This window comes from Triturus cristatus, chromosome 8, assembly GCF_964204655.1.
Source record: "Triturus cristatus chromosome 8, aTriCri1.1, whole genome shotgun sequence".
Lineage (NCBI taxonomy): Eukaryota > Metazoa > Chordata > Amphibia > Caudata > Salamandridae > Triturus > Triturus cristatus.
The window spans coordinates 604,334,374-604,360,698 of NC_140591.1; the positions used below are offsets into that span (position 1 = coordinate 604,334,374).

Genomic DNA, 26,325 nt, shown 5'->3' on the forward strand with positions numbered 1-26,325 from the left:
TCTGGCCAAGAATTTATGATGCCTGTATCCTGACGAGGTGCTAGCTGGCAGGGTGTCGATAAATAAAAGATTGACCTTACAAGCCTCCTGTGGACTCCCTCCTTTGGTGCTACCTGGTATGTTGGAATATTACGGCTTTGCACAGCCGCGGAGTGAGGCCCACTGCTGCAAACAGCGGGTCCGTTCTGGCTCCAATCTGGAGCTGAAATTTTCGGGAGGAAGCGATGTTCAGCTGCAGTCCAGGGCTGCAGCTCACATAACGGTCATATCGACTCCTACAAAGCAGGGCTGACACCATGGCAGAACAGTGCACCAACCCACATGGGTAACATTTTAGCGTGAATTTTGGAGGAATGAAAGCGCACCCACCTGGGAACACTTGATTAGCGGACTACAGCAACCATGAGGCTGTGCTGACAGCCACGCCCACTGAGGCAGGTAGTTGAAATAAAAAAGTGCGCAATCTACGTGACTTTCATCCCTTCTGCACTGCCACTGAAGAAAGGATTACAACTCCTGAAACGCGTCTGGCCAAGAATTTATGATGCCTGTATCCTGACGAGGTGCTAGCTGGCAGGGTGTCGATAAATAAAAGATTGACCTTACAAGCCTCCTGTGGACTCCCTCCTTTGGTGCTACCTGGTATGTTGGAATATATATATATATATGTATGTATATACATATACATATAAGAGGTGGCGCGCTAGCCGGCTGAGCCAGCCAATAATCGAATCTGTAAAGAAACAAGCAGACTGTAGTGAACTCTCAGGCAGAACACGAAGAAGCAAAACGGGATTTATTCCGTCATAAATCTCAGAGTTACCTATGTATAGAAGCTCTGCACCATGTCTCTCTGTGTGATCAAGATCGCTGGATGGTTGAAAAGCGTAACTCTGAGATTTATGACGGAATGAATCCTGTTTTGCTCTGCATCTTCGTGCACTGCCTGAGAGCACGCTACACTCTGCTTGTTTATATTTATATGTATATATATATATATTCGCCAAACTTTCTCAACAAAAGCAATCGACGCCGTGTCTGTGCGCAAAAATTATTTAATGCCAGCTGAAAGTGCTAGACGCATTTCGCCTGTCCTACAGGCTTGTTCACTAGCAATTCAATAAAGTTTCCATGGCTTTTTTAACTATGAGTGTGAATAAATCACGTGATAAACTACAACAATAAAACTGGACAACAGACTAGTAGTTTCATATAGTGTGTCATAAGGGTATAAAATAATTTAAGGTAAATACCAAATAACAAACTCAATTAATCATAATTGTTTCATAATAAAACAACATAGATTCCTTACTCTATATTTTGAAAATTAGATTTGATTTGTGCAGTCTGTCATTATCGTGCATTTTTAGCAAAGCAAGCTCAATCATAATTTTGACCCTGGTGGTCCATTCACAGCCTGTACTTATCGCATTAAACAAAATTATTTGCAAACCCAATATTAAATCAATACTGAATTGACATAAACCATTGTATTAGTATGACCAAATAGTCAATTGGCCAATACAATAATTAACAATAATCAAATAAGCAATACATACAATTATGCCCCAGTGGGCAAAATGTACTAAATAAATTGAAAACCCTTGTGCACAACATATCGTCTGTAGTTTTGCAATGTCCATATAAGTGCCAAAATATAAAAAATAATAAAAACCTGAAAAAGGTTTAACAAAGTCGGGAGGAACCTACAAATGGGTATGTAGATCTTCTTCCATATTTAGACCATCTGGGATATTAGTGTTAAGTTTGATAATGTAGCAGGATTCTAACTTACGCAATTTCTTCTCCCGATTCCCTCCCCTGCTATTGACTGGAATAGCGTCAATAACAAAGTAGGAGAGACCTTCAGCATTTTTGGTGTGGTACTGTTCGAAATGTCAGGCCACGGGGTAAGATTTATCCCCATTTTTGATGGCACGCAAATGTTGCAGCACTCTCTTATGTACAGGAAGGATGGTGGAGCCTACGTATTTCAAGCCACATGGGCATTGGAGCACGTAGACAGCATGATCTGTTTTGCAAGAAAATTGTCCCTTAATTTGTTGTTCAGACTTCTGAGCAAAGCCTACTGGGAAACTGGTAGTATTTTTTCCAAACATACATGCCTTGCACTTAAGGCATTTGATAAAACCATCCCTTCTACTCACCCATGAGCTGATCGGTCTATTTTGAATATTACTGGATAGCATATTGCTGACCAGAGCTTGATGGAGAGATCTAGCTTTTCTGAAAGTGAACTGTGGTCTCCTTTGCGTAAGTTTACCTAACACAGGATCATTACGGATAATATGCCAATGTTTGTAGATGATAGTTCTTAGTTCATTTTGCTGGTTATTGTAAGTGGTGATAAATCTACACTCGTTAGTACCTGATTGCAAAACTTTGGCTGATTTGCTGTCTTTATTAAAAAGTATCTGTTCACAGCTTGATTCAGGCATGTTTCAGAGTAGCCTCTTGCTCGAAAGCAGGATTTAAGGCATGATAATTCCTTATCTAAATCCTGCTCATTGCTGCATAGCTCGGAGGCATTCCCCATAGGGGATACTCTTAACCAGTTTAACTGGATGGAAACTTGTAGCATGTAATAACGTGTTTCCATCTGTAGACTTACGATATAGTTTTGTCTGTAATTTACCATCACTCACATACACTGTAAGATCTAAGAACTTAATCTCAGAAGCACTAATTACACTGGTCAGTTTTAAATTCAAATCATTTGTTTGGAGTTTTTTAATAAACTCCTGGGCACTTTTTGCAGTACCTTTCCAAATGATGAAAAGGTCGTCAATATAACGACTCCAGTGTATTACATTGTTCTGCCACTCAGCATGCCATAGCGTCTGGACCACCTGCTCCTCCCACCAGCCCATATGCAAATTAGCATAGCTGGGGGCGAAGCAGGTGCCCATCGCTGTCCCGCATATTTGATGATATAACTCACCATTAAACAAAAAGAAATTGTTCTCAAGACAGATGGTAATCATTTTGAGTAGCATTTGTGTATGGTGCCAAAATTTTGCGGTTGAAATAAAAAAGTGCGCAATCTACGTGACTTTCATCCCTTCTGCACTGCCACTGAAGAAAGGATTACAACTCCTGAAACGCGTCTGGCCAAGAATTTATGATGCCTGTATCCTGACGAGGTGCTAGCTGGCAGGGTGTCGATAAATAAAAGATTGACCTTACAAGCCTCCTGTGGACTCCCTCCTTTGGTGCTACCTGGTATGTTGGAATATTACGGCTTTGCACAGCCGCGGAGTGAGGCCCACTGCTGCAAACAGCGGGTCCGTTCTGGCTCCAATCTGGAGCTGAAATTTTCGGGAGGAAGCGATGTTCAGCTGCAGTCCAGGGCTGCAGCTCACATAACGGTCATATCGACTCCTACAAAGCAGGGCTGACACCATGGCAGAACAGTGCACCAACCCACATGGGTAACATTTTAGCGTGAATTTTGGAGGAATGAAAGCGCACCCACCTGGGAACACTTGATTAGCGGACTACAGCAACCATGAGGCTGTGCTGACAGCCACGCCCACTGAGGCAGGTAGTTGAAATAAAAAAGTGCGCAATCTACGTGACTTTCATCCCTTCTGCACTGCCACTGAAGAAAGGATTACAACTCCTGAAACGCGTCTGGCCAAGAATTTATGATGCCTGTATCCTGACGAGGTGCTAGCTGGCAGGGTGTCGATAAATAAAAGATTGACCTTACAAGCCTCCTGTGGACTCCCTCCTTTGGTGCTACCTGGTATGTTGGAATATATATATATATATATATATATATATATATTAAAATTGAAGAACTCCATGTGGGGGGAAAAGCGCTTTACCTACTGGTGCTCGAGCCAGTAGGAAGAGGATGTAGGTTACTTACCCTGTGATGTCAGAAAAATACCCTCTTTTTCATGCCATCTTTGTGATAGGAGCTTTCCCCTTCTACTGTGGTTTAATTTGATCTGTGTAAGAAACACCTGTGTCTTACAGTCTCAAGTTAAGAAAATTTAACTACCCGAAGCTCCCCTCTGTGAGATGGTTGAATCTCTCGTTCACTACTCGAAGCTCCCCTCTGTGATGGTATATCAGGCTCTGCCTTGAGGCTCTAGGCACATGGGACTTGTCTGGCGATACATACTACACATGGTGCAAAGCTGGCGAGTAATTTATGGGCCGATTCAAGCATCGATTATGCAGAAAATATATTTATTGAGTCAGAACTCGTGGTCAAAAGCCACACAACAAATTAAATGTTGCTTCTTTTTAATACCTATGGACCCTTATAGGACAACAGGGTTGTGGGAAGAAGAGAATGGCTCACCAAACCATGGTGCATAGTTAAAGGCACTGAGCAGCTTGGGAACTGGTTTGAAACCAGGTCAGGAAAGAAGAAAATTTACAATCTTTCATTGCTGTAGTTAGATTTTATTAACATCTGTTAGAACTGGGGGTCTCTAGTTGGCTGAGGTAGGTACCTTATTCCAAATAAGGACCCTTGCTTCTAGTCAGGAAAAGGAGGGACACACTCTCAGATAACCCCTGCTCACCCCCCGGTAGCTTGGCACGAGCAGCCAGGCTGATCTCCAAGGCAATGTTTAAAGTATTTGCAACCACACTCTCATTAACACAGTGATAAAACCACAAATGTACACCACACGGGTTTTATAAAAATAGCGGTATCTTTATCAAACGGAATACGATGAGACCAAACGATAGAAATCCAACAAATGCGTATTTGTAATATTTCACTTTGCCGGTTACTAGGCCAACAATCACTTGTAGGTTCTTGCGGTATTAATGAGCAGTTCACGATGATCTACTACAGTCCTAATGCAATGCTATGCAGTTCGTAATGCAGTTCGTAATGTAGTAATAAGACAGTCCTTAATGCAAGTACTAATGCAGTTCGTAACGCAGGAATAATGCGGTTCGGAATCGTAATGCAAGAATCCGGCAGTTCGTAATGCAAGAATTATGAGGTTCGTAATGCAAGAATAAGGCAGTTCGTAATACAAGAATCATGCAGTTCGTAATGCAAGAATAATGCGGTTAGTAAAGCAAGAATCAGGCAGTTCGTAATGCAAGAATAATGCGGTTTGTAATGCAAGAATCAGGCAGTTCGTAATGCAAGAAATAATGCAGTACGTCAATCTGCACGGTCAACCCGGGCACCACTAGGCACCAACAACAGAGACAATGGTCGTAAGCTTAAAGGGGCAGCCCCGGTACTGCTGGACAGGTACGGGCCGCTCGGGGACTCAGCGCGTCTAACGCGGTGCAGCGGGAGAGAGATCGGAGCACTCCTGTACTCCTCCTACACGCCTCTCCAGGCCACACACGCTTGTGGCTCCCAACCGGAGTCCAAGCCTTACCTGGGGGGTGCGCTGCCTCGCTCTCTCTCTCCGCTCGTCGGAGGTCCTGCTGGGCGGCCCCGATGACATTGCAGCACCGTTGCTAGGTGACGCTGTAGCTGGATGGGTTACGGCGCTGCCTTCTCCTTCGTTGATGATCTTGGGCAGATTCCTCTCGGCAAACAACAATCACAATCTCTTTCACCTTGCAGCTTCCTTAGCTCCGAGAAATCCTTTAGCACGTTGCAGCTTGGGCCGGCGGCAGCGATCCTCACTCACAGCCTCAGTTACGATGAAGGCTCGAGCCACAAACAGCAATGCACCAGCGTGGACGATATTTCACACTGCAGGGGCAATGCGGTCAATGGGCACCTCATAAACAGCACCACGGACCACACGGCAGTCTCCGGCGTGCAAAAGCACATGCACCAAGCGTCGCTGAGACACGGTTGGAAACTCTGATGTTCCTGAGTTTCCACAACAGGGGACCAGCTCTCCTCGGGCCCTTGGAGAGAAGTTACTTCAGGACACAGCACACAGCAAAGTCCTCTCAAGCAGGGGGACACAGCACACAGCAAAGTCCCTTGTTCTCTCCTTAGTCAAATCAGCAAACTGCAGGCCAGCCCAGAACACACAGCAAGGGCAGTCCTTCTCTTCAGTCTCTTCAGCTGTTCTCCTTTGGCAGAGGTTCCTCTTGATCACAAAGTAGTTTCAACCTTTTTCAGTTGGGATTTCAGTCTTTGAGTTCAGGGGTTTCAGCTCTTACATTTATACCCCTAAATTCCTTTGAAGTCTTTGGGTTCAGGGGGCTCTGACCCTGGTCCAAACCAGACCTGGGTGTCTTCCTGCCAGTGCACACCTTCTTTCTTTGATAGTCAGGGTCTGGGCCTCAGATGCTCCCCAGGAGGTGGAGCCATTCTTTTGTGGCAGCAGCACAGCCCTCTTCACATCAAAGGGGCTACTCCTCCCCCACACCAGGTGCAGGCCGGCCTGTGCTGTCTCACCTACTCCTCCCTGGTGTCAGAACACTCCCCAGACCCTGTCACATCCAAACCCAGACAGTCAATACACAACCAGGCATAGGCACTCAGGGTGGTTAGGACAAGAAACCAGCCACTTCTAAAAGTGTGGTTTCTAAACACACAATTTAAAAACCATCTTCATAGAAAGATGTGTTATTAAATTCTGAACCCAGGCACACTAAACTTCAGCTCTCCATCATATGTCTATGGGAAGATATGCTGGAAACATGTGACACAGCATTCCCCATTCTGGCCTATGGGCATGATGGCCTTGCAACAGTGAAAAACAAATTTGGCAGTATTTCACTGTCAGGACATGGTACACACTTCAGTACATGTCCTACCTTTCACATACACTGCACCCTGCCCAGGGGGGGTACCTTGGGCCTACTATAGGTGTGTCTGATATGCATAAGAAGGGAAGGGTAAGGCCTGGCAAGTGGGTGCACTTGTCAGGACAACAAGGCAGTTAACAAACTGCGCGCAGGCACTGCAGTGGCAGGCCTGAGATCTCTTTTTAGGGCTACTTATGTGGGTGGCACAATTAGTGCTGCAGGCCCACTAGTAGCATTTGCATTACCAGCCCTGGCACACATAGTGCACTTTACTAGGGACTTTACTAGTAAGGTAAACATACCAATTATGGACAACTATTTACCATAACACTTTATACAGGGAGCACTTGCACTTTGACACTGATCAGCTGTGGCAAAGTGCCCAAAACATCTAAGTCGGCAACGTCATGTCAGAAAAAGGTCTAGGAGGAAGGCAAAATGTTTAAGGAACTTAAGCCAAAAAGAGCCAAGTCCAACAACATCAAAAGCTGATTATTAAAGGATTACATGCTAAATAAGTCCATAGTGTTTGCAATAATACCCGTGGTGTGCCAAGCCTTCACCTCCTGGTATTTACCAAAGAATCCCTTAAGCAGTGGGTTTGACAAAGCCAACCACATCACCTTCTTAGCAACTCTTTCCTCCTGCGGCATCATCGATACTACCCTTGCCTAACTCATCACCAATAAACATTGCGCATACATTGTTGAAACAGATGAGGAGGAAAATAGGAAGAAGTGGGAAAGGATTTCATTCTGCTGCTGTGAAACATATCTTTCTGCCATCCAGATTTAAAAATGACTCTCAGACATGCATTGTCACAATCGAGACATTGATTTAATTGCAGATATTGATACTTGTTGATATGGACGTACGTGTATGCCTGAATGTCATTAATGTAATTGTGATGATGGTTGTCTAACAATGATAGACCAAAGTAGTTGTTGGGGTGGTCTTGCCTATGCTTGCCTGTGGATGTCCAGGACTGGTAGCCTCTTGTTGATGGCCATGCTGTGGAGCATGCAGCAGACCGTGAGTTTTTGACTTCACACCAGCAGATTTCTTGATGGAAGTATTAGCACCCAGTTGGGCGGCACAGAGGTATACTGCCGGACCTCTACTTTTTTGTACTTTCTTTGCTCTCTGGTGGTGGGATGTGTTAGGGTTTTAATGATTTCTCAACGGAATAGCCACTCTTAGCTTTGGGGGAAGATGAGAGCCATGAGTGGGTGCAGTAGAGGGTCAAAGAAGTGGGTCATGTACTCTGAGTTCTCAACTCATAGTTGGGCATAGTTTCACAATGAGTGCCAATGCAAAATTCATTGAAACAATAAAAGAGATGCATGTTCCAAACTTAAGATATATGTATATTATGGACTAAACAAAAAATCTACGTATAGTTCAAATAATAGGTGCTTCCAGACGTTATCCAATGAAGAAGTTTCTTTTTGATACCTGTCTGTCATATCCTGATTTACATTATCCTTTGGAGGTCTTTTTTATATCATCCAATCAGAAAGTGGAACGGTGAAGGTAAGAGGAGGAGTCACAGAAGGAAAGGGATCAGGCGTTTAGAAGGCACCACAAAGAGAGGACATAATTAGAGACAAGCTCAAAGCATGTGACGGGTCCATATGTGGGAAAATGGGCAGTGAAGATACCACCCATTAAATTATGTCGCGACTGTCTATGCTGCACTCTCGTTGCTTAGATACCTGATTATAAAACTATTCAACTTAAGTAATTGCTGTCATTCTCAAACTAAGGGACATATTTACAAGGGGAGTGTGCCACAGGAATTTCACTTTTACCGACGTTCCTGTGGCACAACGCCCTGCTCCACCTTTACAAAGTGGGGTTAAGCCACTTTTTGTGGCTTAACGATGCTTTGCAATTATGGTACCTTTTCAATCAGTTTTTTGCATGAAAGGGGCATGCAATAGGTGATGCTGTGAGTGTTCCACCTCAACATTGCTTTGATGCTGCCCCAGATTTACAAGGAGGTGTAAATCTGAGGCAGCACTCAAAACTAATGTCATGCAAAAGCAGGCGTTAGATTGACTCAACGAGGAGAAATCCTTTTATTTCTCCTCATTTTTGCTTTTTCTATGTGTGCTCCATTCTGCCGCACACATAGAAAGAGCAAAATGCCATTATTGATTGTTTGTATGCAGGAAGGCACAGTTTCCTGCACATAAATAATAATTCCCTGCAATGCAGGCACCCTTGCAGTATGGTGTAAGGGTGTCTGTGTTGGCGCTAGACAGCTATCTGTAGCGCCAGCTCTAGGGAAAACACAGGGGTGCGCTGTATTGTTGTAAATATCGGACATTCCTACGTTTTGGAAATGGTTTAGCACTGCGCTGCAAATTCTGCCGCAGCTCTGCGCTCCACCATTTTACTTGTAAATATGCCCCTAAGTGGCATCGCCACAGTTAAAAACCCTTTACGTTATTACAGGAAATGCCTTTTCGCTGCCACGGGTATTAGTTTCTTTCAAATATCCACATCGGCAGTTTTGCTTCTGCAGTGTCAGTAATAGATGCTGCAGATCAGGATGAGTTTACTAATGTGCACGGTTGCTCTTGGTTTTCAAGACAGTTCATGCTTTTAGTTAATTGACTGTTGACTGCAACGCTATTGACCCTGGCTAATTTCTCTCTATTTTTGAAGGGAACAAGACCTTGAAAACCTCATCGACATAAAAAGCACTGCAGGAAAAAACAACAAAGGGTAAGCTGTGCTGCACAGTGCTGTTTTTACATATTAAAATGCTGAAGGACAAATACGGGAGCAGCTCTGAGCTGCATTGGCAATTAAGCTGGGACCTGTACACACCATCTAGGTGTTTACATTCTTTGCATTCCTTTGCATAAAATGCTAATTTTGGCACTTGCTATCTGGTGCAATAGCTGTGGTTGGTGGAATGTGGTGTTTATACAGAGTGCTGTGCCATTGGTCCTTATTCTAGCTCAATGCTATTCAATGCTGGGAGTGTTTATCATTTTTTGGGTTCGTCACGTGATGAGCTATGTATCTCAAGAGAAGGCTTTCATTTTTAAACAGTGCTGTATAGTTAATCAGGTACATTCTTTGCATTTCACAACATTGCTCACCTGTGACTCCTCAGTCGCAATGCTATTTATTTGAGCTGTGTAAAAATGAAAACGCGAAACAAAGTGGGGGATATTCACAAGGAGCCATCGCCGAGTTAACGGCACTTTATCGCAGCCAAAGTTGCGATAAACTTATTGCCCCGATCACAAGCTGGCGTTAACAGCCCACAGCACCAGTTTACCCGTGATAGCAGCCGCAAAAAACATCGCCACAGATGACCCCCGCAACTATCGCTAATGAGATTCAGAGTAGGCGTACTCGTGCGAAAAGACGCGACAACACCACTTCTCAACATTCACAACGACCAGCCAGAACTGCGATAAGAACACAAAACAGGTGATAAGGCGCGTTAGCACCAGGAAAATAACACGTGCTCTGTCCTGGTGCAAAGTCGGACCACAGCCTGCACCACAAAAAGGGAGCACAACCCACAGCCACCGGACACCCAAGAGGGCCACAACACCCACCGCCACCACCCCAGGACCCCAACACCCACCCGGAACACCCCCCCCCCCCCGGACCACCACAGAGGCAGCGCAGACAAAGACAGCGCACCCCCAAGAAATGCACCAGCCTCACAGACCCAACACCTGACAATGTAATTGCCCACTACAGGCTCAAAAGGACAACCATCGTACACATCCTGACCAGGAACGCCCAACAGGCCGACGGCACTAACACAGCGGACAACCAACATCCCACCCCACACAAAGCTGATGGCTGTGCTGCACCTGTTGGCCCCTGGTACCCCCCAACCAACACACGCCAGAGTCGGAGGAGTCACACAGCTAGCCACATCCAAGTCCCTCACACCTGTCCTGGACATCACCATCAGCCTTGTATCCCAGTCCCCATACATCCAACACAATGCGCAGGATCCGCTGGAGACCAAGCAAGGACCATACACGATAGCTGGATGCACGCACGTGTTGGGGGCAATCCACAGCACACATGTCATACCTGTGCCCCCTGGTGACACAGCACACAATCACAGCAACAGAAAGCACTTGTCTCACATCAATGTGCAGGTGACAAACGAACACCATGGAACCTCCACCAATGTTGCCTCCAAATACCCAGCCAGTGTGCATGATACCTCCATCCTCCGACAGTCCATCAGCAACCAGCGTTCCCAGGATGGCACCAAGGGAAATGCACATCCCCTTGGCAAGTTCCAAATGACCACCCCACACACCTCAACTCCACAACCATGCAACTCACAACTCTGGCAATGCACACGTCACAAAATCGCAACCAACATGCAAAACAACATGCCCACACACCAGACACGACAGAACAACTCACAATGGTAACTTGGGCAAGCCGTGAACATGAGCCATCAATGGCATGGTACCTCAGCCACACACTAGCCGTATGTGGGGAGAGGTGGCAACCAGGCATGTGTGAAGGATGCAGGAGAACCATAATTGGGAAAGTATACAATGCCAAGAATGGTGGAGATGTGCTGGACAGACCGCAGTATGCCGAACATACCCATATCCATGGCGACATACACCACTGATGTATGGAGTGTAGTGGACAGTGAACGCAACCATGTCACCCCAGCCAGCGGGGGAGCTTGTGGAAATGTTGCCTGTTACGTCCCCCCCATAAGCGTGAGCGGAGTGGGATGGCCCAACGTACGCCAAGCCAGCATAGGGGTGTGAATAAAAAGTACGTAGCCCTGGGTGTGGTCCTCTTCCCGAAAGCCCAACGTCTATGCCAGGGCGGCGCCTCACACCAGGCCACGAGGCTGATGCCGTCCTCATGAGCAGAGTTGCCTGCGATCCTGTGTGTCTGCCGTACCCCTGCCCGCTGGACCACAAACCCGTCAGACCCGCCCCTGCGCAGCCAGGCCACACTGATCACCTTCCGACACCGGCGTGTGTCAAGGAGGGCGCACCACGTGCCTGCGCAAGCTCCAAGACCGAGGCCCGCGACCTTGGCAGCCTCTCAGACCATCACGGCCTCCACGACACAGGCCCGCTTTAGTCCTTTCTCGTTGACGTACTCTACTGCTGACTTCGGCCTACACTACGGTCAAGTAGGTCACACATTTGGAAAGGAGTCTTGATCATACATTGTCTGTGTATGCACAAAAAGGAAGATTCTACTTCACTGTACTCCCTTTGCTCAGGTGGCAGCAACCATATGCATAGCATCCCAACGACACGTGGCTGTGGGCCCTTGATAATCGCTGCCCCCGGCCTACACTGCGGTCGAATAGGTCATAGACACCTTTGAATTCACCCTCAGTTTATTTATGGCAGACTTGATGTAATTGTACAGGCCTCATCACAGACTGCACCCCCTTTCAGCCCCAGTGCCACTATGTCTATTCCCCGAGACCCATGGACACTTTCTGGTTGGACTTTGGTGGTGACTGAGTCCATGGACTTGGGGTTGTTGTCGCCATCATGGCGGTGATACTGACTTTGTGGCAAAAACGAGGGTGTGGCATTCCACACCTCCATTTGCTGCTTCCAGACAGCTTCCACCCTCAGCATCATGCCCTGGAGGACACCTTCCACTGTCCCCCGCAACCCTCCGCAACATACACCTCGGACATTGATGATGACCCGATCAGGTTGCATGGCCCATCTGACTGCACTGCAAGTCACCGTCCTGTGGCTGGCTGCCGCAGTGCATCCGGGGCCACTAACTCTGTGCTGGTCAGATCCGGAACCCCTTCTTCTGAGATATTGGATAGCCTCTGAGTCGATGGCCTTAGGGTCACCAAAGCCATGTGTCTGTGGCCCTGCGCTGTCCGCTGCCTCCGGCATCAACTGCGGTCCACCAGGGCTCACACACCAAATCGAGTCCTGACCGGCCCGGACATCGCATCACCGCAGGAGGCGCATGCCACCACTGCCAGGACCACCTCCAACTGCCATCTGCCAGAGTTGAAACGGTGGTCCTGACAGACTTACGGAGTTGCTCACACCTGTCGTAGATGCCATCATCACACTGATACCCTGCTAGGCACTCCAGGTGCCACTGACTCAGTGCACCGCAAGCCATCGTCCGTTACTGATTGAGTTTTGTGCTGTGGAGCGTTGCGCAGCGATGTCACCTCAAGCAGTGTGGGAGACCTGGGACGCTGATGAGGATGATGATGCAGGTGTAACACACCCCACTGCATCTGCATCAGGAATATCTCGAAGGGACACAATCCAAGACTTTTTCTTCACATGGGCGCACTCAGCTGTAGTGCCCAGACCTCAGTGCGCTGCAACTCACGGACATTTCTGTTTGCTCATTGTGTGCCCTCTGCACTTGCTCAGGCTACCTCCATGATGCTCCGCAGTTGTCCCTGTGATGCTGGTGTTGGCTGTTTCCATATTCATTGTGTTACCTGTTGTATTTGTTGCCAGCACCAACAACTCCCTGTGGGCTGTCTTTCACCCACCAAACACACATCCAGCACAGACGTCACTGTACATGTGACCCTGCTAATAAAGGGGCCGGGCACACGTGCCCGTAGCCAGTTCAACATAATGTCTGTGTGTGTCCCTGTGGTCTTGTTGTATGCATGGGTGCCCAGGGCCCTACAACATTACCTTGTGCTGTGTACAGCATTTGCAGGCATGTCACCGCAGGGATCGGGTTTGAGCTTGGACATGTAGCTTTGTCGTCACCCACTCAATTTGTAAGGGGAGTGTCCTGGGCCATAGTATGCAGAGCCAATGTGGGCGTGTGACTGATATGTGCGGGCCCCTGGGCGTGGTTGTGTACTGTGAATGTGCATCTGCATGTGTCTCTATGGCAGTGTGGGTCTCCTTTGTGGGGTGTAGGTGGTCCCTGAAGGGTAATAGACACTAGCGTATGTGATCGAGTTCGCCTTCCATGGGTTCGGAGCCCACCCATATCTGTTGGGCCACCTCCTTTTGGCGTGCTGACACATGGCATTGGGGTGCCATGTGTTGGTGGGTGAAGTACCGTGAGCCGGATGTCCGTGCGGGTACTTCCTGATGTGTGGTCTGTTGCAGGCTCTGTGTTCGCCTCTGTGTTGCTTGCCTGCCCGGGTCCTGGTGGTGGGTTTCCTGGGATGTCCATGGGTTGTTGTAGGGCGTCGGTGTCGAAGGTGTAGTGGTCCTCTCCGGCATCACAGATGTGTTGTCTTGTGTGCTCTGCTGGAGATGTTGTGTGCCCCTCTGCAATGTGAAGGGGAGATGCATGTTGACATTGTGTTGACATGTATGTTGGCGCATTGTACTGGTTTACATGCAGACTGTATGACAATGTACATTGTGACTGTTTGGGAGGTGCTGGATTCTTCTGCGGGACAGTTTACATTTGGACTACATGACGGATCCCTCTTCTCCTCTTCCGTCCCCGTTGTTCCTTGCTGGTGGTCTGTGGGGGCTATGGGGTTTGCGTTGGCCTCTGCGCTGGGTCATGGTGCATCCATTTTGCTACGTGCTTTGGCTTGTTTCCGGTGTGTTGTTTCTGTGGCTTTTAGGCTGCATTTTCCCACCAGACGCGTGGGATATTCAGGCCTGTGGCTGGTTTTCGCTACTTTTTGTAACGCGATTGGCCTCATCGCATGATTTTTTACATTTGCGTTTTGCATTTTAGCGGCGTGGCGTTGATTTTTGTGCGGCGATTTGATGCGTTGTCTGGTGACTATCGCATGCTACCGCTGCTTTGTTAATACTTGGTTGACACTGCGTAATTTTCCCGCGATAGGCTGCGATGTTGAGAGTTGCGTTAAGCTACTCTGGCGGTAGTTATCACATGCTCTTGTGAATATACCCCAGTGTGTTTAATATTTGCAAATAGTCTTATGCCTCATTGCCTGGGCAACAACTGCGTACGTACCAGATAATACGAATACCACAGAATCACAGGTCCTTGAGCACTCAGGTTGTTGGCTGGCCTTTTCGGTACTTTAGGCCTCAGAAACACGATGAGTTGATTCCCAAAAACAATTTTTATCCACGGGAAAAGTACATTTAAATTCGCAGAAGCACTAGTAAAACTGTGCAAGCATGGCGCAAAAAGTGTCTCCTCAAAAGCTGCTTGAGTGCACAAAAATTGAGTAAATTGCATATTTTGTAAAAAAAAATAAACGCTAAAGAATATGCTGGAGCAAAGCAGCTCCAGGTAAGCCTTTAAGAGGCAAACGATAATGCAGTCAGGTGATGCAAACCCCTCTGAAAAGGATCATATCACCATTGCCTATTTTCAACAATGTGCTCCCTGTGTGCAAATATGTGCAGCACATGTTCAGCCTAATTCTGCAAATCGTGGGCAAATATAGTTGTCATCCTGACATGCTATGTTTCTCTACGCAAAATTCCTCCTGTGCTGTATCAAGATACCCTTTTGTGTGCTGTGCCAGTGAAGAAGGGGGTTGCGTATTTCTTTTTCACGTCTTCAGTACATACATTAACTCAAAATATTTCTCTGTTACTGCATGGGCTGCAGGACAGCAGAGCTCGGAAACAAAAGGCAGTAATTGCCTGTGTCCGAACTTTGCTGTCAGCAAAATATGCGCTATCGAAGAGATTTTTCGGGTTAATGTACATAGCTGCCAAGGTTTCACATTGCTATGTGTGACATTTTCATAATTTCAGTGTAATTATTGAATCGACGACCAGTCTCCAGCAGCCCGGTCCTGTAGGGGAGGCGGGGGCATCATGATGAAAAGCACTGGTGGAACGGGGGCATCATGATTAGAGGCACTGGTGGAACCGGGGGGGGGGGGGGGGGGGCTTATGCTGATGACTGCCGGCCAACGCAGCGGCGGGCTGCAAAACTAAACTTCAAAATCTTAACTGCCTCCCCGCTCGCGCAGGCAAATGGATGATGTTGCAGCCCTGTGACCCCATGAAGTCGCGTGACTGCCGCCGCAGCACAAAAGCCAGCGATATCCATGGAGCCCAACTGGTCGATGACATTTCATGCAAACTTTGAGAAAGTAACTACCAGGGCATAGCAGCAGTGCACTACACAACGTAGAGCAGTCTGTAACATACTGCAGCTGCCAAAGCAGCGCGTGTATGTGCTTTGCTCAATTAGTGTTATAGCAGTGCTCAGCTTTTCCCACTTGTCACCAACTTCACGAGGTGCTTAAGTGCGTGACTTTGCCTTTTAATGCGGTGATGCGGACCACTGCACTAAAATGCGTTAGCCTAACGCCTGATGCGTGGTACTTGGCATCACTGAATGTATGCAACCGAAATAAGGGAACCATTTTTTTTCTTTTTCTATCAGCACTCTATGAGAGTGTATTTGTTTTCTTGCCCTCTCATGTGCTGCTTCCAATACTCACATCCCCACCCTTCTTGTTCTCTGTGTTCCTCCACCTGTCTCTTGCGTACCATACCCTTCTGTCCCACGCAGCCTTATTTTCTGCTTTTTTTCCAACACCTCCAGCTCTTCTGTTGTTCTGCCCTTACTCTCCATACTTACTGCTGCTGTCCATTCTGCTCAGCGGCTCTCCCTGCCCCATTTACTTAGTATTGTTTTTACTTTCCTACTTGGCATCTCCTTTCTCTCTCATGTATTTTCATGCACATCTTTTGTTTTTTTTAATTTATTGCTCCAAATTTGCACCTGCCACCAAGGAACAGTAAAGTAAAAAAAAAGACCCAAAATGTCAGTTGCATCATCATGACATGTGTGCGCATGTGCATTAATGCATGTTCACAAATAAATCATCACAATGGTGTCAGCTATTTCATTTTTTTTCCAAATTTTTGCTGATGCTGTTCAGCATCTACCACAACTAATTTTTTCATTTTGCTGATGCTGTTCAACATCAGCAAAAAGCTTTGGCAAAGCCAAGAGGTCACGCTAACGTTATTCAATGGGGTGACCTATTGGCTTTCATAGTGCTTGTTTTTAAATTTAACTTTATTTTTGTACAGAGAACACAAAATTCAGTCCATGCACTGTATGCCACATCACTCATCCTTGCACCCCACATATACATCCTTTTTATCACCCCCCAACCATCCCCATCAGATTGTCTAATCTCCTTTATCTTTATAAAACAAAACACAGTATTAATGCATTTTATGCAAAGCTTAGCCTTCTGGTTGCTGAAGTAGGGCAGGTTGTGTTTAATTCTAAAAGTAGAACCACTATGGAACAATAACTATTTAAATTTGAACACGCTGATCTTTAGTTTTTCAGTAGGACAGGTATGTGTTGAGAAATAGCACCTTGAGTGTGGTCGCAGCATGCATTTCATTCTCATTGCTGACACTCAAGTGTTTCCCAGCAGCACAGTGAGGATCAGAAAAAGGTAAGGGATACAAACGTGAAGACATAAAAATAGCAAGGGGTGGGATTTCTATTGTCAGCACCTCTATTAATGGAATCACTGCCTCTGCTCTTTCTCCCTTCGTTGTCTATAAAAAGATGCAGTTTCTTCCACGCCGCATACAATTCTGTAACAATCCATTTAACTTAAAGCATAGAAAAGCAAAGAATTATAATGCACATTAACAGGTCCAAAGTTAATTATTAACTGTAACCATAAACCCAAACCTAACTCTAGCCTAACTCGAATCTTAATCTTAATGCTGTCCCAATACTAACCCCAACATAATCCCTAACCCAACCCTAACTGTGGCCGAGTCAAAACCCTTGCATTAATCCTGTCCCTAATCCTAACTTTGACTCCAACCCTAACTCTAATCCTAACCCTAAGCCCTAAACACTGGTTTCTAACCTTAAGCTTACCCTCATCCTTAAGCTTATCTCTAACCCTAAACCTAACCCTACACCTTGGTCGAACTGTAACCCTAATCACAAAGCTAAACCTAACACTAACACTTACCCTAACCATAAACCTGTAAGAATTTCCTTACATCTAAACTTGAACACACTTGTTGATGTGTTACACTTTTTATGCTTTGGTATTAGAGGATTTCTCTGGAGTACATGTTCTATGCTTTAAATTGGTATCCCTCCATACCTTACAAGGTTTCAGTTTCACTAAACTCCTGTTCTCTTGTTCACTCTGTTGCACAGTTCTCTTCGGTTTTGTGTACTACCTGTTTGTGCTGACTCTCTTTATATAGGTACAATACTTGTTATGATATGTTTGCTATGCTGCCCCTTTACCCTCTGCGATCTTCTTTAAGAACTGTTGAATCGGGCAAAATGTTTTTCTAAAACCCCAGTGTATGTGATTTTCAGCACCTGGCACACTGGCAGTAAGTTAATCAACCAACTCCTACTTGCGTACTTGAATAATAAATAGGGAGTTTGGAAAAGATGAGTTACACCATTGCCCAACTAATATTGCAAGAACATAACCACTGAACAAGTTTTATTCTCATAAGTCAGTCTCATAAAGGTCCCAGACCTGTGGGGTGGAATGTTATATGGAATCCAGGTTGTAGGTGACCAGGCTAGACAGGGAGTATTGGGCCACAGTGATATCAATGGACTCTTTTGCCACTGGTGTACTGCAGACCGTCCTGCTAAGAACCACGTACCCCTTTTTAGCACTTGACTCGCTGCTAGTGAGGTAAAGCAGTCCAAAGTTTACTCAGGGGCGGTGCTGTAGGCGAGGAACTCAGAACTCCCAACCCAACAAGCAGCACTCAGCAATTCACTGTCAGTGTTCTTTCTTATTAAAAGGAAAAGTGCTCTCTTACACATTGCTTCATACTAAACACACATTAACAAATATATACAAAAATGGCAGGTGAAAATACCTATGGTGACAACGAGTACCTACTAATGGAAGGTTCATGAGATCATGTGCCCTGGAACCCCAGCGCTGCAGGCACCTCTCACCATCTGCGGCCCTGTAAACTATGAACCCCAAAAGCACAATACCCCCCCATTGAACCTAACACAATGTGAGGAGTAAATTAATTAAAGGTTAGACCAACGTAAAGGCAAAATATAAAATCAGTAACAATGCAAATCAATATTGAAAAACTTGAGGATGGTAACACCTTCCAATGACATTTAACAACATATGGAGAGAATTACTGTCAACAATGTACAGATCAATTAAGTTTTAAATACTTAATAAAATACAGTACATGCATTTTTCATCTACCATTAACCCTACTTTAAGGCAACCACATTGACTAGAATCAAATATCCCTGCACTATAGCATTAAAACAAATGTCCCAACTCTAGAAGGGGTCATGTTTCGTGGAAACCTCTCCGAGGATGTGTCTTTCTGGACCCCAAGAGACTTGTAGTGACTTTCCAAAAATGAAAATTGGGGCTCTTAGGTGGTGATAGAGGGCACACAACTGATCCTCGGTGGGTCCCAAAGCAATTTCATTTAGCGGCATCCCTGCCCTCCAGGGGCACTTTGGGAATTAATATACACATTTAAGAAAGGCGGTTGAGTGCCTTTTGAGATGTGCCTTCACCCTGCAGTGGTCTCTTTCCAACTGCCACAGGGAATCCTTCTGCTGGTTTTTCTTGGCTTCAAAAAAGGCAAATATGTTTTCTTCTCAGTTGCTGGTGTTCTTGCAGTTTTGTGGCACTTGTTTGGTCTTCACTGGAGGGCCCTGGGGGAGCCCCGAAGTCCATGAAGCCCTCGTTGGCTCCACACCTGCTTAGCACTTTTCTTTGTGTACTAGTGAAGGAGCCCAGTGCACATCAGGTCCGATGCATCTCCTGGCTTGACAGGAAGTTTGGGTCTTTGGTGAGCACTTCACTTTAATCCCAATTAAGTTAGGGATACAATTAATGTGGTGAGTGCTTGGCAAAGGAATGACCCTGGCTGTGTAAATCCTTCTCTCACTGAGGCATTCTTGGCATGAACTGGCCCTTTGAGATGCAGGCCCTCACTGGGAGAATTGATCTTTCATGAACCGATTGATGCAGTGAGGCTTATCTTGCCTGGCAGCCTATGGGACCCTCGTGGCAGTCTGTCATGAGCAGGCTACACTACTGCTGCTTGCTCTGGCCTTGCTGAGCCTTTGTTATTGTTTTGTTTTGCTTTGAGTTGTTGGTGGCATGCTCCAGAGTGTTCATTTCAGGCCTCTTGGCCTCTAGAATTTTCAGGTGTTCTTGGCTCTCCATCTATAACTGCTCTCTTTCCAGTGAGGGAAGATGAGGGCCTGCCCTCGTGTTTGTAGCTCCAACGCTTGATGGTTTGGTTATTATGCAGCTTTAGCATCCATCTGCCTCCTCTCAGCAGCAGGGAGCTGTGCAAGGCTTAGATTCTGCAATTGTCTTGACTCCTGGTAATATCTTTGGCATGAGGTTTTCCTCATCAGCACCCAGTGCCCTAATGGCAAGTTACATTCCCAGCTTGTATTTTCCAGGTGCCAATGATTCTTAAGGATATGCAGGGTTCCTGCATGTCCAGCAGGTATGAGGCGCTAGGGGTACCCTCCACCTGTCCAATTTACAGAAGTACCATGGGAACCAGGGCTGGACTGGGAACCGAAACCTGCCCTGGCAAACTGTCCGGCCAGCCCCCCTGGGGGGGAAGTGGGGTGCAGCCGATCTGTTAATTTTGTTACAGGAGGGCAATATTGCCGGCCCCGTTAACAAAAACGGCCCCAGGGGCCTAAAACCGGCCCCCACCCTGGTGGCCCACCAGGGAAACGCCTGGTGCCTGCTACGGCCAGTCTGGCCCTGATGGGAACCCTTGTCTTCAGGGTTCCTAACAAGTGCAACTTCTACTGTCCCACAGAGAGAATGGCGAGACCAGTGCCAGTGGACCTGGAGACACGTCTAACAGAGTCCAAGTCAGTACAAGTCCAGAGTGTCCCATCACTTCAGACAGGGTTATCCGCCTGAAGCTCATCTTTCCTTGATTTCTGCAGGTCTCAATGCTTCTTAGTGTACTTCCTTTGTGCAGAGATTTAAAAAGATTAAGTGGCGCGTTCTTGAAGTTGGGCATCTCTTCTTAATTCAAAGATGCCAGGCAATTCCCCCATACCTGTTCCATCCCATTTCCCAGCATTTTGGATTTTCCAAAATGACAAATTCAACCTTTCCTCACCCACAGCTCTTTTAGAACCTTTAGCTCCACCCCTAACTGATACAGCCAGATGCCCCCTTCCCTCAAAAACTTCAAAAGAGACCCCATCCTCCCTTTCAGTACTGCCAGAGGTCTGGCCTCCTCCCTTTGTTCTGAGAGAAAAAGCGTTCCCAAGCTTGTTAGTAATTGTGGGTTGATTAGCCCATGCATATTCCCCCCCCCCCCCAACCACACCCAACCTGTCCCTCTCCCAGGAACAGACAAACCCTCTCCAAATCCAGAATCTTATTAGTGTTTGACTTAGTAAAAACCCCACAGCATAGGAAGGAGTACAAATATGGCCAAATGTATTTTATGTATACACCCTGGACTCTTTTTATACCTCCATAAAAAGATGTTGCAACTTGTTGCACCAATGCCAAGTTGATATTTTTGCCCACTTTTCGCCTACAGTGTGAATGCAGTAAAGCACCACGGGCTTACAGTGAAGCATTACACTCTCGCAGTAAAGCACTACAGACTCATAGTACAGGCAAAAGGAAATGCAGATATTTTTTGTTGGGTGACCATTTAAATTATAAGTCCTGCACAGACCATAGACAGTGTATTAAAGGTCCCATCTGTGACAGCCTACCTGTTCACAGATACCGGGCTGAGTAGTCCCGCTCTTTCATCCAGCACATCCATTTGTACAGATGATCACTTGTAACAAGTCAGAAGCTCTTACCCTAGATCTGCAGCAGCGTACCTTATTTTTAAAAGCATGCACGGGCAGTTAACTCTCAACTTCCTTTTACCAGAGCCTACAGGGAGTCAAAATCAGTTAGTGAGACCCAGTCGCAGTAGGTTCAGGGAGTGTACCGCCATTATGGATCCCACCCTCCAGTCTATTACACTGAGAAGAGTTCAACTTCTTAAATGCATAGGTATGCAGCACATCAGTAATATACCTCAAGTATTTGTGGCTTGGAACATTAGGCATGCTTCTGACTGGAGCATGTGGCTACACCATGGAATAATCCTGGCTCTGCCAAAACCCCTTTGGGCGAGTGCAAATTTCAGCACTCCCTCAGCAAATAGTGCTTCTCCAGTTCACATTCTGTAATGGCGCCTGCACCAGAGGCAGCAGGCATAAAGTAATTTGCATAGAGACTGCCTGCAGGCCATTGGTGACGCTACTACTGATCCTTACAATAGAGGGTCTATTGGAAGCCCCCAATGATTATAGTCTTTACAGAAAAGTAGTCTGGGAAACAAGGTCTAAACAAAGGGAAGAAATCAAGATAATAAAGGAATAAAATCTGATTATGACAATGAGATGAAAATGCCCATAATAGGATGGGAAGAGCTGGTGCTGCAAAATGCAAGGACATTTGCCACTAAAGAATTGAGGGGCATATTATCAAGGACCGCATTAAAAATTATCGCCGGTTTAGCGGCAGAAAACTGCCGCTAAAACGGCGATAATGGGCCTGATAATATGCCCTTGAGAATTCCAATAGAAGTCCATGTTCTGGTGTGACAGTTTTCTACCTCTAAACCGGCAAAAATTTTAACCCTGTCCTTGATAATATGCCCACATTCTCTGTAGACATTAGTTCATAATTTAGAGTATGCGATGAGTATATTTAAGAACCGTTCCTTAAAGAACACTATGGGATGCTACGAGGGATTGGAAGATGGAAGGTGGATGAAATGCATCCCATATGCCCAATCCGTGAAGCAGAGGAGGAAGAGGACATGTAGGATGACAAGATGATAGAGCTGACAAGTGCGGGTGTGAATGGCTTAATGATGGTACAGACATCCGACAAAGAAAAGCATGTTCTGTGTAATATGGAGACAGAGAATGACTGCAGGATAAAGCAATGAGGAATAAAGTGTAGTAAACTCCAAGGAATGAGTCAAGAAAGATGATTCGTAGAAAATCTTTACAGACAATCTGGTATTAAAAAGGGCTAAGTTTACAAAAAAAGATAAACCTCGTTTTTAATCTGTAGGAAGAGAAAAGCACATTTTAGGATGAAAATGTAAGACATTTAAGGTTAGAATTATAAACAAGGAATGTCTATGCATAAGTATAGAAGAACTGGTTCATAATTATGGGGCTACATCTTAATGTATATAAATACATCAAGGAAACAGCAAGGTTTGAGCTAAATTGGTTTTGTGTTATTCAGAAAAAAAACATTTGAATCAAAAAAGAAATCAAAACATGAAGTGTCATTTCCAGGCCTGAGCTATATTCAAACATCATCAATAAGGACAGATTTATTTGGCTAGTGCATGGATTTGGTGGTTTGCGCTGTATATTTCTCTCGTTCTGAACAGAATCAAAAAAAGAATCGGTTAAGAATTGGTTTTGAAAGTACCCCGGCTACATATAGAGATACTACTGTGCTACTCAAAGGAGGTGATGTCATCTTTGGTATATGGTCAGAGCTGCTAGAGGAAGTAACGGGGTTTGGTAAGAATATTAGAATCTACCTCAACCAACACCCTGATTAGGGAAGATGGGAACAGATCCTAAAAGTAATTGAACAGCCTGTTATAGAGTTGTCCTTCCTTCCTGTCTGTGCCCCAAGTCTCTGTTTCATTTCCATAAGATCAATAGCATAGAAGTCTGCTGTAAGATCCAACGTCTAGGTTGTTCCCTTATCCAGACAACCAAATTTACAGCCAGATATACAAACGTTTACAATAGCAAATTCCAAATAGCAATGTTTTCGGAGCTGCTATTTGGTCAACACTATTTTTAATGTATGAAAGTTTTATTTTTAATCAATTGATTCCGAGTCGTTTGCAAATCGATCTACCTCATGAACGTTAATGCGGGCGGTCGCAATTTGCGACCCATAAGGAAATACAGCCATCACAGGGCTGGGAATGGTGGTCTGCTAGGGTCAGCAGACTACCATGTCTATGATTGCTTTTAAATAAAGTATATATTTTTTTTAATGCAACCCGTTTTCCTTAATGAAAAATGGGATGCGTTTAAAAAAAACAATAACCATTTAACTTTCAATTTTTTCCGTGGTACCACTGCCTTCTCTTAAAAATACTTTTTGCATTATCAAATGGGAAGGTGTCCCTTAAGGACCCCTTCCTGTTTGCAAATAGTAAAGTAATGCTGTTTTGCGACAGGATATCCAAATAGCGATTCCTTGTGATTTTCTAAACCCACTCAGCGATGCGGTAGCACATTACTTATTCGCTAAATGGGTTTAGTACATTTGTAGAGGCTATTTAAAGGTCACAAATCCTGTTATTTAGTGAATCTCAGGCTTTACGACTGCTAAAAAGATTCGTACATCTTGGCCACACATTCTCTGTAATTAGCCCAAGTGTTTTTTGATGTGGCGTTGCACTAGAGGGCTGGTCGGAAAGGGCGTGCCTTCTAGAGCGATCTACTTAATGATGTTCTTACCTACTGAGAAGCAGAGAATATATTGCCTCAGCCCCGACACCTCGGTTAAACCCCCTAGTGGTCTACTTTGCTGCCTGCTGGCATACTCAGTGAAGGTCTTTTGATACTAAAATGTCAAATCAGGCAACCATTGGTATAAGGTGAAAGGCAAGGAACAGTTTGTATCAAATGAATACACAACTTTTTTATACAAACATACACTCCAGTAACAAAGTAAATTACAAAACCCAGTTACTAATAAACAACATTTTACAAACATTAACATCTAAGATCTGTGATAACCTTAGGGTTCCAGATGATTTCTCCCTGTTTGCCAGTATCCCATGGCATAGTATTATTGTTTTCTGAGTGATATTTCCGAAATTATTTGTGGTCAGGTTGAAAGATCAGCCTGCACTAGTACATTCGGTGAACAAAGCTAATAAAGCCAATTTATTTTGACGAAAACAAATAGTTCCATAGCAAGTTGTTCAATATGATGCTGCAGCTACACTTAGGGAAAGCGCTCTCATGCCGGGGGACGGTTTTGCCTTGCACTGTGCCAAATGGATTTGTTTGCATCAAGAAGCAGTAATCAATGCTAACATCATTTGATTAATTTGTCTTCCCATTCATGAAATGAATTGACACACTTACTGTACTCTCACACAAACTCCATATGTCAATAAGTTGAAGGCTTGTTGGGTGCTTCATGTGCTGCACTGGTGACAGAAGCATTCCAGCAGATTCAAGACACGTGCTGACCATTTGAGCTTCATTGCTGAGACCTGCCCATTCCATCTTTGTGCTCTCAGTCTGGTTCTAAAAATACATATAAATGCAGAGGCCCAAAGTTTTCCTTAGGACGCCAGTAGCACTGTTGTATACTGTGGTTGCTGCATGCCAAGGTTTCTTGGTCTTGATTCCACTTCGTACCTCTCCTTCACCAGCTACGTTTCCTGACTCTTTATCTCGCCCTTGTTGGGTCTGTTTTTTATCCCAGCTCTCTCCTTTTCTCACAGTTTTTCAGTCTTTCTTCCCATCTTTCTCTCTCCCTCTTCTGTGTTTCTATAGCCTTTTCTGTTTTACTTTTCATGATGGAAAACGTCTGGTGCACAAAAATGAGTTGCAGTGCCAAATACTTGCAACTACCAGCGCGCATGTCACAGTTATCATAACATGTTAGATAGGCATCCTACTGTGGGAATGCTTCCGCAAAGGTTTTAACTTAACATTGCTTCTTTTCACATCATTCTTAGGATTTTCCAGCATGTGTGTACGTATTGTAATTAATCACAAACACCAGCTACAGGGGATGGCCTCACTGCCAATAAGCATATTGTTTCACAGGAATAGCAATTTTATCAGGAGAGGGAAGTCTTGCAGGTGCAAAAGAAGGCTTTATGTCTTTACTCTAGGGCAGTGGTGTAGCAGGTGTGTCGTAGGCAGGGTCAGACTGGAAACCCAGAGCATCCCCGGCAATTTTGTGGTAACAGCCCCAGGTGGGGCCTGCATGGCTCGCTGGTGGCGGGGTGGGAGTCGGGGGATCGTGCTGGGGGATGGATAACAGGGGGGGGGGTCACGCTTGGTGCAATAATAAAAAAGAAATGAACTTACCTTGCTGTCGGCCAGGTCCCGTGTTTCTGCTCCTGCTCTACTCTTGCACATCGAAGAACAGGAAACAGGCCTCACTAACCAATCACAATGCTGCAATGCAGCGTTGTGATTGGTAAGCACCCAGGCTCCCCTGACGAATCAAAACGCTGCAATCAAGCGTTGTGGTTGATTTTGAGCGTCCTGGTTTGATGCTCAACCAGGAAATGAGGGCCTGGGCATGTTCTCCATGCAGGCTGTAATGCAGCCTGCATGGAGAATGGGGAAAGTGTGCATGATTTGCTTGGGCGGCCCGAGAAGGCCGACCAAACAGTCATTGCGCACTAAGGAGTGGGTAAACCACTCCTTCCCTGCCCTGCTCCAAGAGCAGAGCAGCCCCGCCCACCCACCCGCCTGCAAAGCAGCAGGAAGCAGCATAAAATGAAAATAATGCAAAGTTATTATCCTTTTATATTTCTTCTTCGCACTGCTTAAAGGCAATGGGGCGACGCTCCTCCGCCATAGCGGAGGAGCCGATGCTGAGCAACCCACTCCCCCTGA

General features: G+C 45.6%; 1 protein-coding gene across 5 annotated transcripts in view; it reads left to right on the forward strand.

Moving 5' to 3' along the window:
• Positions 1–26,325, forward strand: part of SCEL (sciellin) — a 580,338-nt gene that overhangs the window by 516,499 nt on the left and 37,514 nt on the right. For all 5 annotated transcript variants that reach the window (XM_085622068.1, XM_085622069.1, XM_085622070.1 and 2 more), the window contains one exon: positions 9,397–9,456. In XM_085622068.1, coding sequence (XP_085478194.1) covers positions 9,397–9,456 — 60 coding nt within the window. The remainder of the gene's footprint in view (positions 1–9,396; positions 9,457–26,325) is intronic.